Source organism: Salmo trutta, chromosome 19 (assembly GCF_901001165.1).
Source record: "Salmo trutta chromosome 19, fSalTru1.1, whole genome shotgun sequence".
NCBI lineage: Eukaryota > Metazoa > Chordata > Actinopteri > Salmoniformes > Salmonidae > Salmo > Salmo trutta.
In genome coordinates, this window is record NC_042975.1 from 10419981 (window position 1) to 10434584 (window position 14604).

General features: G+C 43.8%; 1 protein-coding gene across 2 annotated transcripts; it reads left to right on the plus strand.

Annotated features, from left to right (window-relative positions):
* The first annotated feature begins 12329 nt into the window (after positions 1–12329).
* grxcr2 (glutaredoxin and cysteine rich domain containing 2) lies at positions 12330–14368 on the plus strand. 2 transcript variants are annotated; one of them, XM_029699296.1, is made up of 2 exons: positions 12330–12816; positions 13640–14368. In XM_029699296.1, the coding sequence occupies exons 1-2, from the start codon at positions 12718–12720 to the stop codon at positions 13814–13816; spliced, it is 276 nt and encodes a 91-aa protein (XP_029555156.1). In that variant the 5' UTR covers positions 12330–12717; the 3' UTR covers positions 13817–14368. The 2 variants fall into 2 exon arrangements, with proteins under 2 accessions (XP_029555156.1, XP_029555157.1); XM_029699297.1 differs by having other exon boundaries at positions 13643–14368.
* Positions 14369–14604: the final 236 nt, after the last annotated feature.

Consider the following 14604-nt stretch of genomic DNA (forward strand, 5'->3'; position numbering starts at 1 on the left):
CCAAACTACTTTTAATGAAAAGACTAAAAGACTTAAGGCAAGTATCACACAGTCCAATAAAAAGTTTATGATTGTAGACTTACAAAGGCCCTCGGAGTGTTGTCAAGTTGTCCGCTGAATAGCAAATGAATACACTTAAAAAGAGACAGTAAAACGTAAACACGCAATTAGTATTTTATCACACAGGTATTAACCACTAAAACAGACATTTTTATTCAAGTCCGTCTATCAAAATCAAAACGATTGAAATGTTATTAGTCGCATGCTTCATAAACAACAGGTGTGGACTAACAGTGAAATGATTACTTATAATGTAGAGAGAAATAATAGAAAAGTAAAACACATAATAATAAAAGTAGTAATAGATACACAATGAGTAACAATAACTAGGCTTTATACAAGTAGTACCAGTACTGAGTCAATGTGCAGGAAAATGAGCAGGATTGGACTGACGATATTTTCATCATCGCGCTGCAAACAAGGCTGATTTCTGCGAAAATGTTGCTGTTTAAACACGTTTTATTTAGCTAATAAAACTTCAAACTACTTTTGAGTACGATGAAATCCATGTCTTAAATGTTGCTACGTTTCGGAAATGGCAAAGATAACATGTAATCTGCTTGACACATTAAAATGACTTAATTTACAGATCACGATGTCAGCTAATTTCCACTACATTCATATGCAAATCATTTTTAATTCATACACTGGCTTGTCTGGCTGTCATGTTTGTACTTTAACTTGCCCTTCTGTTATCTACAATGAAATAATATCATTTCAGAAGTCCTCTATTATGCTAAAAAAATATATATATCTTGCATAGCTCATTAGTACACCCTTGTGGTTGAATATATATGTTTATATTGTAGGTCCCAGTATACAACAATGAATAATGTGGACCAAATACAGTTGAAGTCGGAAGTTTACATACACTTAGGTTGGAGTCATTAAAACTAGGTTTTGAACCACTCCACAAATTTCTTATTAACAAACTATAGTTTTGGCAAGTCGGTTAGGACATCTACTTTGTGCATGACACAAGTCATTTTTCCAACAATTGTTTACAGACAGATTATTTCACTTATAATTCACTGTATCACAATTCCAGTGGGTCAGACGTTTACATACACTAAGTTGACTGTGCCTTTAAACAGCTTGAAAAATTCCAGAAAATGATGTCATGGCTTTAGAAGCTTCTGATAGGCTAATTGACATCATTTGAGTCAATTGGAGGTGTACCTGTGGATGTATTTCAAGGCCTATCTTCAAACTCAGTGCCTCATTGTTTGACATCATGGGAAAATCAAAAGAAATCAGCCAAGACCTCAGAAAAAAATTGTAGACCTCCACAAGTCTGGTTCATCCTTGGGAGCAATTTCCAAACGCCTGAAGATACCACGTTCATCTGTACAAACAATAGTACGCAAGTATAAACATCATGGGACCACGCAGCCGTCATACTGCTCAGGAAGGAGACACATTCTGTCTCCTAGAGATGAACGTACTTTGATGTGAAAAGTGCATATCAATCCCAGAACAACAGCAGAGGACCTTGTGAAGATGCTGGAGAGAAACAGGTACAAAAGTATCTATATCCACAGTAAAGCGAGTCATATGTCAACATAACCTGAAAGGCTGCTAAGCAAGGAAGAAGCCAATTCTCAAAAACCGCCACAAAAAAGCCAGACTATGGTTTGCAACTGCACATGGGGACAAAGATCGGACTTTTTGGAGAAATGTCCTCTGGTCTGATGAAACAAAAATAGAATTGTTTGGCCATAATGACCATCGTTATGTTTGGAGGAAAAAGGGGGAGGCTTGCAAGCCGAAGAACAGCATCCCAAATGTGAAGCACGGGGGTGGCAGCAACATGTTGTAGGGGTGCTTTGCTGCAGGAGGGACTGGTGCACTCCACAAAATAGATGGCATCATGAGGAAGAAAATTATGTGGATATATTGAAGCAACATCTCAAGAATTCAGTCAGGAAGTTGAAGCTTGGTTGCAAATGGGTCTTCCAAATGGACATTGACCCCAAACATACTTCCAAAGTTGTGGCAAAATGGCTTAAGGACAACAAAGTCAAGGTATTCGAGTGGCCATCACAAAGCCCTGACCTCAATCCCATAGAACATTTGTGGGCAGATCTGAAAAGCGTGTGCGAGCAAGGAGTCCTACAAACCAGACTCAGTTACACCAGCTCTGTCAGGAGGAATGGGCCAAAAGTCACCCAATTTATTGTGGGAAGCTTGTAGAAGGCTACCTGAAATGTTTGACCCAAGTTAAACAATTTAAAGGCAATGCTACCAAATACTAATTGAGTGTATGTAAATTTCTCACCCACTGGGAATGGGAAATAAAAGCTGAAATAAATCATTCTCTCTACTATTAATCTGACTTTTTACATTCTTAAAATAAAGTGGTGATCCTAACTGACCAAAGAAAGACAAGGAATTTTTACTCGGATTAAATGTCAGGAATTGTGAAAATCTGAGTTTAAATGTGTTTGGCTATGGTGTATGTAAACATCTGACCTCAACTGTACATACTTTTCAAGACTTTTGGAATGTATAGACTACCTCAAGCTGGTCCCACCCTTGACTCAGAGCAAAGTGAATCAGACTGATCCGAACTCACTGGTTCTGGTGGATGGGATACAGTGGCAAGAAAAAGCATGTGAATCCTTTGGAAATGCCTGGATTTCTGCATAAATTGGTCATAAAATTTGATCTGATCTTTATCTAGGTCACAACGATAGACAAACACAGTCTGCTTAAACTAATAACACACAAACAATTATGCGTTTTCATGTCTTTATTGAACAAACCGTGTTAAAATTCACAGTGCAGTGTGGGAAAAGTATGTGAACCCTTAATTATTTCTGCCAAAGAAGGGTCAACCAGTAATCTCAACCAAACGTTTTCTGTACTTGCGGATCAAACCTGCACAATGGTCAGGAGGAATTTTGGACCATTCCTCTTTACAAAACTGTTTCAGTTCAGCAATATTCTTGGGAAGTCTGGTCTGAACCGCTCTCTCGAGGTCATGCCACAGCATCTCAATCGGGTTGAGGTCAGGACTGGTCCACTCCAGAAGGCGTATTTTCTTCTGTTGAAGCATTCTGTTGTTGATTTACTTCTGTGTTTTGGGTTGTTCTCCTGTTGCATCACCTAACTTCTGCTGAGGTTCAATTGGCGGACAGATAGCCTAACATTCTCCTGCAAAATGTCTTGATAAACTTGGGAATTGATTTTTCCGTCGATGATAGCAAGCTGTCCAGGCCCTGAGGCAGCCCCAAACCATGATGCTCCCTCCACCATACTTTACAGTTAGGATGAGGTTTTAATGTTGGTGTGCTGTGCCTTTTTTTCTCCACACATAGTGTTGTGTGTTCCTTCAAAACAACTGAACTGTAATCCACAGAATATTTTGCCAGTAGCGCTGTGGAACATCCAGGTGCACTTTTGCAAACTTCAGATGTGCAGCAATGTTTTTTTGGACAGCAGTGGCTTCTTCCGTGTTGTCTTCCCATGAACACCATTCTTGTTAAGTGTTTTACGTATCGTAGAATCGTCAACAGAGATGTTAGCATGTTCCAGAGATTTCTGCAAGTCTTTAGCTGACACTCTTAACCTCATTGAGCATTCAGCACTGTGCTCTTGCAGTCATCTTTGCAGGATGGCCACTCCTAAGGATAGTAGCAACAGTGCTGAACTTTCTCCATTTATAGACAATTTGTCTTACCGTGGACTTCAAGGCTTTTAGAGTAACTTTTGTAACAACAATTCTTAATCTTAGGTCTTCTGAGATCTCTTTTGTTCAAGGTATGGTATAGTTCACATCAGGCAATGCTTCTTGTGAATAGCAAACACTAATTTTGTGAATGTTTTTTATAGGGCAAGACAGCTCTAAACAACATCTCCAATCTCGTCTCATTGATTGGACTCCAGGTCAGCTGACTCCTGACTCCGACTAGCTTTTGGAGAAGTCATTAGGGGTTCACATACTTTTTCCAAACTACACTGTGAATATTTAAATGATGTATTCAATATCGACAAGAAAACAACAATCATTTGTCTGTTATTAGTTTAAGCACACTATGTTTGTCTATTGTTGTGACTTAGATGAATTACAGATCAAATTTTATGACCAATTTATGCAGAAATCCAGGTAATTCCAAAGGGTTCACATACTTTTTCTTGCCACTGTACATCCTGGGGGACTCGGACAGTCGATGGTCCTAAAGTCATTTGGAGAGGTAAATTGAAGAGATACATTTCCATAAGCTCAGCATAACTACGATTTCTTGCTTTCTCGAATGGCAACCAAAGCTTAACATACCTTGTCTATTGAGCTTCAACGAAGTGTAGGGCGTCAGTTCTTCCAGTGGTCGACCGACCAACTGCTCCAATTGCTTGTTGGCTTCCACCGAGGTTAACCCTAAGATGACAAAGATAAAAATATCAGTGTTATGGAAACTAGCTTCATGTTATTTTGTTATCAAATACAAATAGTTAGTCTGAATTTTTTTCTATTTACTTTAACAGATGGTGACCCCAGCTAGAACGAAAGAGCAGCGAGGTTTCCTAGGTCTCGCCTTCCTTTCGTCCTTTCGTCCTTCTTCCAAACCAAGTAATTCGCCTGGATGTAGTAGCACTTGGTACCCTTTTTGATTCTGCTCAGGTAGCTCTCCTTCTGTTTCTCATGTGCTTTGTACATGTTTAGTCTCACCTTGATCGATAACAGGAATAAATGCAATTATATTTCATATTACAAATACATTACTTACATATCTCTTGCAGGGACAGAAAATAAATTAACAGCGGACAATCATTTTTACCTGGTCAAAAACCTCCACATCCTTCTCAATCCGTGTCCGAAGGTGGTCACCGAAGGCGTTCTGATCTGGTTTGACAACTTCCACCACATCAGGTGTGGTTTCAGTGATCTGAAAGTACGTTTTACAAAAATAGCAATAGACAAACAACAACACTAAGTCTCATGACAAATTTGAAAGACTACAGTAAATACAATAACTGTATATACAATTGCATTGTTTACTTCAGTCAACAGCTGCGGCTTGCGTCCGAACTCGTTGGCGGGCTGGATGCTGTTGTTCTGTGCAAAGAGAATTACCTTCAGGTTGTACCCTTCCTGGTACCAATCAAGGGACTTGCCCATGGCAGTCTTGAGGATCTGGTTGGTCCATTCACCAAACCTGGAGGAGAGGGTAGGAAAGGGTATCAATTGACAATGTAAGATATTGAAATATGTCAGAGTATGTACCATGGAAAAACAAAAAACAAATTGTAAATAATAAATAAAACAAACCATTGTTGACAGAATATTACCTATAACATGTGTACCTTGTTCCAGCGTTCATGACCTCGGTCACTCAAGGTGACCTCAGGAGAACCGTGGGTGTTGAAGATATCATTGTCTATCATTGCCTTGGAGGTGGCCTCGCCAGTCTCGTACTTGATGGGTATCATACAAAACAACAAAACAAATATCTATTTTTGGTTCCAAGCACCCTTTTTAATGGATTACAGAAGGGAATTTAGAGTTAAGCACATGCTCTTCCTTTACTGACCTTAATGGGTATTGCCTTCACCCATTTGGTAAAGCGATCGGTCACCGTCAGACACTAGCTGTTGCCATTCTTGGATTTCGTGAAGGGTCCGATGAGGTCCACCCATAACATTTGAAGTATTAGAGAGAAGATTACTTTATTCTTACCAGTATCTGTGTCATACAGAATGCAGATTTTCATATTTGTAAGCATACTGACACACACACACATGCTATAATATTGAACTCTGCTGTGGTCAAGTAAAGCAACCATTACAAAACAACATATCAGGGCAAAATTTGAATTGGGACACTTACCAATCATATGCCATGGTGAAACAACTTTGATGGGCTTCAACTCCGGCGCCACAGTCTTCACCTTCTCAAACTTCTGGCAGGCTAGACAGGGTACTGACCTTAAGCAAAAAGTGTAAAATTGAAACATTGTGTACTCTCTGATATGACATTCATTGAAATCATAATAAATTCAGATATAATAGAATGTGATTGATAAACAAAAGGTTATTTCATTTGCCCAGCTGTCCACCTCCTTGACAATACCCCATCAGAAGAATTTGGCAATCATGCGCTTCACGGGCTTCCCGGGTGGTGCAGTGGTCTAAGGCACTGCATCGCAGTGCTAGCTGTGCCACCAGAGATTCTGGGTTCGAGCCCAGGCTCTGTCACAACCGGGAGGCCCAATGGGGCGGCGCACAATTGGCCCAGTGTCGTCCAAGTTTGGCCGGCAGGGATATCCTTGTCTCATCGCGCACTAGCGACTCCTGTGGCTGGCCGGGCGCAGTGCACGCTGACCAGGTCGCCAGGTGTACGGTGTTTCCTCCGACACATTGGTGCGGCTGGCTTCCGGGTTGGATGTGCATTGTGTCAAGAAGCAGTGCGGCTTGGTTGGGTTGTGTTTCGGAGGACGCATGGCTCTCGACCTTCGCCTCTCCCGAGTCCGTACGGGAGTTGCAGCAATGAGACAAGACAGTAACTACTACCAATTGGATACCACGAAATTGGGGAGAAAAAGGGGGTACAGTTTTTTTTTTTATAAAAGAATCATGCGCTTCACTCCGAAATGGCCATCATGCATCTCGGTCAGCACGGCCTTCCCCCGTAGGTACATATGATTGCCTAACAAGTTGGAAGAGAAGAGTTGTTGAAATACTCAAGTCTAAGTACATTTCCACTGCTGTCTTTCTCTCTCTGTATCTCTCTCTTTGTCTTCCGCTCTTTTCCTACCTCTCTCCCTCTCTCACTTTCATCCTTTCTTTCTTACTTTCTCCCCCCCCCCTCTCGTTTTCTGTCTAGCAAAGACACCTAGTTAAGGGCATTTGGAATTACCAAAATTGCTTACACCTATCCATTTGATTGATCAGGTTTAATTTATAGCTAGACACCTCAATATGACAGATGTATAACTATATCAGTGGAGTCTGCTAACTCATTAAATCCCATTGTGATGCGGGGGGGAGTATTTGGCATGACAGGCCCTCATTATTAGCCAGATAAGGATAATTTTGTGCAAAAATAACTAGTTTAGACAGGCCCACTAGGCAAAAAATTTACCAGCCTATCTGTCATTTGCCAGAAATGCCAGATGGCCAGTCCGCCCCTGAGTACGAGGTAATTGAGGTAGATATGTACATATAACTAGGAATACAGTGACAGATGGAAAACAGTAGCAGCAGCCAATGTGATGAGGCCAAAAAGTTTCTGCAAAAAAGGGTCAATGCTTCTTGCCGTGCGGTAGCAGAGAGAAATCAAATCAAATCAAATCAAATTGTATCGGTCACATACACATGTTTAGCAGATGTTATTGCAGGTGTAGCGAAATGCTTGTGTTTCTAGCTCTTACAGTGCAGTAATATCTAACACGTAATATCTAACAATTTCACAACAATACACACAGATCTAAAATAAAGGAATATTATTAAGAATATATAAATATTTGGACGAGCAATGTCGGAGCGGCATAGACTTAAATACAGTAGAATAGAATAGAGTACAGTATATACATATGAGATGAGTAATGCAACATATGTAAACATTATTAAAGTGACTAGTGTTCCATTATTAAACTGGCCAGTAATTTCAACTCTATGTATATAAGGCAGCAGCCTCTAAGGTGCTAGTTGTGGCTATTTAATAGTCTGATGGCCTTGAGATAGAAGCTGTTTTTCAGTCTCTCAGTCCCAGCATTGATGACCCTGTACTGACTTCACCTTCTGGATGATAACTGGGTGAACAGGCAGTGGCTCGGGTGGTTGTTCTGCTTGATGATCTCTTTGGCCTTCCTGTGACATCAGGTGCTGTAAGTGTCCTGGATGGCAGGTAGTTTGCCCCCAGTGATGCATTGGGCAGACCGCACAACCCTCTAGGCGTTGATACAGCCCGACAGGATGCTCTCAATTGTGCATCTGTAAAAGTTTGTGAGTGTTTTAGGTGCCAAGCCAAAATTTATTCAGCCTCCGGAGGTTGAAGAGGCGCTATTGCACCTTCTTCACCAAACTGTCTGTGTGGGTGGACCATTTCAGTTTGTCACGTACGCTGAGGAACTTGAAGCTTTCTAACCTTCTCCACTGCGGCCCGTAAATGTGGATAGGGGGGCGCTCCTTCTGCTGTTTCCTGAAGTCCACGATCAGCTCCCTTGTTTTGTTGACGTTGAGTGAGTGGTTCTTTTCCTGGCACCACACTCCCAGGGCCCTCAGGCTGCCTCGTCATTGTTGGTAATCAGGCCTACTACTGTTGTGTCGTCTGCAAACTTGACGATTGAGTTGGAGGCGTGTGTGGCCACTCAGTCGTGGGTGAACAGGGAGTACAGGAGGGGGTTGAGCACGCACCCTTGTGGGACCCCTGTGTTGAGGATCAGCGAAGTGGAGGTGTTGTTTCCTACCTTCACCACCTGGGGGCGGCCCGTCAGGAAGTCCAGGACCCAGTTGCACAGGGCGGGGCTCAGACCCAGGGCCCCGAGCTTAATGATGAGCTTGGAGGGTACCATGGTGTTGAATGCTGAGCTATAGTCAATGAACAGCATTCTTACATAGGTATTCCTCTTGTCCAGATGGGATAGGGCAGTCTCTCAAAGCACTTCATGATGACAGAAGTGAGTGCTACAGAGTGATAGTCATTTAGTTCAGTTACTTTTGCTTTCTTGGGTACAGGAACAACGGTGGACATCTTGAAGCTTGTGGGGACAGTAGACTGGGATAGAGAGGGATTGAATATGTCCATAAACACTCCAGCCAGCTGGTCCGCGCATGCTCTGAGGACACGGCTAGGGATGCTGTCTGGGTCGGCAGCCTTGCGAGGGTTAACGCGCTTAAATGTCTTACTCACTTTGGCCACGGAGAAGGAGAACTCACAGTCCTTGGTAGCTTGAGGCGTCGGTGGCACTGTGTTATGCTCAAAGTGGGCGAAAAAGGTGTTTAGCTTATCCGGAAGCAAGACGTCAGTGTCCGCAACGTGGCTGGTTTTCCATTTGTAGTTCGTGATTGTCTGTAGACCCTGCCACATACATCTCGTGTCTGAGCTGTTGAATTGCGACTCAACTTTGTCTCTGTACTGACCTTTTGCCTGTTTGATTGCCTTACGGAGGGAATAACTACAGTGTTTGTATTCGGCCATATTCCCAGTTACCTTTCCATGGTTAAATGCGGTAGTTTACGCTTCCAGTTTTGTGCAAATGCTGCCTTCTATCCACGGTTTCTGGTTTGGGTATGTTTTAATAGTCACAGTGGGTACAACATCTAATATACATTTCCTGATAAACTCAGTCACCATATCTGTGTATTTGTCAATATTATTCTCAGAGGCTACCCAGAACATATCCCAGTCCACGTGATCAAAACAATCTTGAAGCATGAATTCCGGTTGGTCAGACCAGCGTTGAATAGTCCGTAGCACAGTACTTCCTGTTTGAGTTCCTGACTATAGGAAGGGAAGAGCAAAATGGAGTCGTGATCAGATTTGCCAAAGGGAGGGGGACGGGGGAGGGCTTTGTAGACATTTTGAAAAGTTGAGTAGCAGTGTTTTCAAAGAAAACCAATGTTTTCTCAGAGCGAGTGCTACAGTCAATGTGTTGGTAGAACTTCGGTAACGTTTTCCTCAGATTAGGTTTGTTAAAATCCCTGACTACAATAAATGTGGCCTCCGGATATGTGGTTTCCAGTTTGCATAGAGTCCAGTGTAGTTATTTGAGGGCCGTCGTGGTATTGGCTTGAGGGGAAATATACACGGTTGTGACTATAACCAAAGAGAATTCTCTTGGGAGGTAATACGGTCTGCATTTGATTTTGAGGTATTATAAGTCGGGTGAACAAAAGGACTTGAGTTTCTGTATGTTATCACAATCACACCATGATCAGTTAATAATGAAACATACAACCCCGCTCTTCTTCTTCCGGGGAGATCTTTATTCCTGTCTGCGCAATGAACTGAGAACCCAAATGGCTGTACGGACACAAACAGTATATCCCGAGTGAGCCATGTTTCCATGAAACAGAGTATGTTACAATCCCTGATGTCTCTCTGGAAGGAGATCCTTGCCCTGTGCTCGTCAACTTTATTATCCAGAGACTGAACATTAGAGAGTAATATACTTGGAAGCGGTGGGTGGTGTGTGCGCCTCCTGAGTCGGACTAAGAGTCCATTCCAAATACCTCTTCTCCGCTGGATGTGATTTGGATCAGCCTCTGGAATCAGTTCAATTGCCCTGGGGTATACGAACAAAGGATTCAATTTGGGAAAGTCGTATTCCTGGTCGTAATGCTGGTAATACCGAGTGAGTTACCACCGATCTGATATCCCAAAGTTATTTCCAGTTGTATGTAATAACACAAAGAAATGTATGGGCTGATAATGTCAGAATTAATACATAAAATAACAAAATTCTGCAAAGTTGCTTAGGAGCTAGAAGCACGGCTGCCCTATCTGTCGACGCCATATTTTAATTCAATGACTTAGAAGGCTGGAGTCTTTGACAATTTTTTTGGCCTTGCTCTGACACCGCCTGGTTTTAAGGTCCTGGATGGCAGGGAGCTCGACTCCAGTGATGTACTGCACCGTATGCACTACCCTCTGTAGCGCCGTGCAGTCGAATGCCAAGCAGTTGCTATACCAAGCAGTGATGCAGCAAGTCAAGATGCTCTCAATGGTGCAGCTCCAAAACTTTTGGAGGATCTGAGGGCCTACGCCAAATATTTTCAGCCTCCTGAGTGGGAAGAGGTGTTGTTGTGCCCTCTTCACAACCGGGTTGGTGTGTTTGGACCATGATTGATCAGTGATGTGGACACCAAGGAACTTGAAGCTCTCAACCTGCTCCACTACAGCCCCGTCGATGAGAATGGTGGCGTGCTTGGTCCTCCTTTTCCTGTAGTCCACAATCAGCACCTTTGTCTTGCTGACGTTGAGGGAGAGGTTGTTGTCCTGGCACTACACAGCCAGGACTCTGGCCTCCTGCCGATAGGCTGTCTCATCGTCGTCAGTGATCAGTCCTACCACCATTGTGTCGTCGACAAACTTAATGATGGTGTTGAAGTCGTGCGCAGCCACCCAATCGTGGGTGAACAGGGAGTACTTGAGGGGACTAGGCACGCACCTCTAAGGGGACCCGTGTTGACGGTCAGCATGGCAGATCTGTTGTTGTCTACCCTTACCACCTGGGGTCCCGTCAGGAAGTCCAGGATCCAGTTGCAGAGGGAGGTGTTCAGTCCCAGGGTCCTTAACTTAGTGATGAACCTGGAGGGCACTATTGTGTTGAATGCTGAGTTGTAGTCAATGACCAGCATTCTCATGTAGCTGTTCCTTTTGTCCAAGTGGGAAATGGTAGTGTGGAGTGCAATAGAGATTGCATCATCTGTCGGTATGTTGGGGCAGTATGCAAATGGGGGTGGGTCCAGGGTGTCTGGGATGATGGTGTTGATGTGAGCCATGACCAGCCTTTCAAAACATTTCATGGCTACAGATGTGAGTGCTATGGGGCAATAGTAATTTAGGCAGATTACCTTGGAGTTCTTGGGCACAGGGTCTATGGTGGTCTGCTTGAAACATGTAGGTATTACAGACTGGGTCAGAGAGAGGTTGAAAATATTAGTGAAAGCTCTTGCCAGCTGGTCAGTGGGTGCTCTGAGTACTCATCCTGGTAATCCATTTGGCCCTACGGCCTTGTGAATGTTAACTTGTTTAAAGGTCTTGCTCACATTGGCTACGGAGAGCGTGATCACACAGTCTTACGCATGGTTCAGTGTTGCTTGCCATGACGTGAGCATAGAAGGCATTTAGTCTGGTGTGCTCATGTAATTGGGCATCTTGTTTGAAGCCCTGCTACATTCAATGAGCATCAGAGCCTGTGTGGTATGATTCGATTTTAGTCCTGTATTGACGCTCTGCTTGTTTGATGGTTCATCAGAGAGCGTAGCGGGACTTCTTATAAGCATTCAGGTTAGTGTCCCACTCCTTGAAAGCGGCAGCTCTAACCTTTAGCTCAGTGTGGATGTTGCCTTTCATCCATGGCTTCTGGTTGGGATAAGTACGTAGGGTCACTGTTGGGACGTCGTTGTCGATGAACTCATTAATGAAGCCAGTGACTGATGTGGTAAACTCCTCAATGCGTCGGATGTGTCTCGGAACATATCCCAGTCTGTGCTAGTGAAACAGTCCTGTTGCTTAGCATCCACTTCATCAGACCACTTCCGTATTGGGCATGTCACTGGTACTTCCTGTATGAGTTTTAGCTTGTAAGCAGGAATCTGGAGGATATAGTTATTGTCAGATTTGCCAAATGGAGGATGAGAGAGAGCGTTGTATGCGTTTCTATGTATGGAGTGAAGGTGATCTAGAGTTTTTCCACCCCTCAAATTGCACAGGTGATATGCTGGTAGAAATTAGGTGAAATGGATTTCAGTTTTCCTGCATCAAAATCACCGGCCATTAGGAGCGACGCCTCTGTTGTTAACAAAGAGACACACATCAACTACTTTGTACTAAGTAATGCACATCAAAGACCATGACCATGCTTTTTGTTTGCCCTCTAGTCTTCAGTTTTGGACTTCGGAAAGATAATAATCTACACCAGCAATCTGCGGATCATCCGGGCCCCTCGGAGGGAAGAAGGGACGGGGCGACATCCTCAGACCCTGGGGGGAATGGACGAGTACTCACAGGGGCGTAACAGAGGGGGCAAGAGAAGGCCCAAAGCACTCTGTGCTCACGGGGAGGAGCAGAGCACACATCCACAGGACGGGGTAAAAATGCCTGACCAGAACACCTTGCACCGTGTTAATGTGCTTCAGCAATGCTATCCCCTTCTCTGTCTCTCTCTAACCACATGGTCTCCCATCTCTGCCTACCGACTGCACAGATAGTGATGACTACTCAGTTTCTCTGCTGCCATTTATGAGCCGGGATACTCTCAGTAATTCCCCATGGTCGCTTCTTCAACTGATTGCCAGTTGCACTCTCTCCTTCTTTCTCCCCCTCTCGCTCTCCCTCTCTCTCTCCCCCTCGCCCCCCTCTCTCCCCCCACTCGCTCTCAGTCTCTCTCGCTCTCCCCCTCCCTCCCGCTCTCCCCCTCGCTCCCTCGCTCCCCCCCCTCTCGCTCTCCCCTCTCTCCCTCTCTCCCCCTCGCTTCCCCCCTCTCGCTCTCCCCCTCCCTCCCTCTCTCCCACTCGCTCCCCCCCTCTCGCTCTCCCCTTCCCTCCCTCTCTCCCCCTCACTCCCCCCATTTGCTCTCTCCCCTCCCTCCCTCTCTCCCCTCGCTCCCCCCATTCTCTCTCTCCCTCTTTCTCCCTCTCTCTCTCTTTGTCTTTCCATTCCTAACTCATCTCTCTTTCTCTCACTAGGTTTCTCATTTCCTCTGCCTCCCCATATTTTCTAATATTTCATTTTCTCTCTCTCTTTGTTGCCTTTTTAACATTCTCTGTTTGGTCCCAGGTCATCTTTTTTTGACTTGTACTTTTCTACCATTTTGTTGGATTCATTAGTAATGATATGTCATATGAGTTGACATTGGTGGCAGTGTTTCACTGGATTGTTAGTGACACTGTGTGTATGTGTGTGTGCCTCCAGCAGGATGCAGTGTCTGGCTGCCAGCATTGTGGAGGTTCGGGCTGTGCCCCATGCTCTCTATGCCATGGCAGCAAGCTGTCCATGCTGGCCAACCGCTTCAATGAGTCTATCAGTGTGCTGCGATGCCAGGCCTGCTACCCTGATGGACTGGAGAGGTGCCAGTCCTGTTCCAAATAACACCAACCACTGGCTGTGTGTGTGCCCATTGTCTCTCCTGATGTAATAGCACTGTAATATAAAATGGTTATGATGGTTATGGGAGCACTGCATATGTTTTGTAAGGAATCAGAATCCAATTGTTGGAAGGGAAGGAGGCTACCATACGTGCAGCTGGCTGAACCATAGAGAACAAAGACACATGATAAGACAACAAAATCACCCTGTTGGTGGTAGGTTGTGCATCTGAGTCTCTGCAAAGATAACATGAACTTCCAACAACTGGTTTCATGATGACTTATCATTTTAATTAAAATAATGTAAAACCATTGCATTTTAACCACAAGGGAAGCTGTCCTATCATCCGCTTTTATCTCCAATGTTAGGCCTATATATAAGGCTAATTGATGCTTTCATTTGGAGAGAGGGAAAGACTTTTCAATAAATTATGGAGAGGCTTTTGGGCAGCTCTGGAGGTAGAAAGAAATGAATTAGTGTTTTATCTTCCTAATGCTGAGGTAATTGCTTCCAGAGTTGTCTTGGTGAGAATGAATAAAATGGACACATGCCTTATTTTCATTGGTTCTTCTTATTAGTCAATGAAGGAATCTACTTATACTCATAGAAACAGAATTAATAGAATGGGTGTCCATTCAAATTGCCAGGGTTAGAGGTTCCAAGCCCATTCTATTCATTCTATTTCTATGCTTATACCCCCAAATGTTTTTACTAGTAGAAAATGGAGATACATGATGAGTGATTCAGCAAATATCCCTGAGATAAGTTAGCAGATATACAGTTGTTGCTGT

Excerpts from the sequence above, each read along its gene's own strand:
- grxcr2 (XM_029699296.1), top strand. The coding sequence starts at position 12,718 with ATGGACGAGTACTCACAGGGGCGTAACAGAGGGGGCAAGAGAAGGCCC. Across the intron at positions 12,817-13,639 it reads GCACACATCCACAGGACGGG|CAGGATGCAGTGTCTGGCTG; the intron begins GTAAAAATGCCT and ends GTGTGCCTCCAG.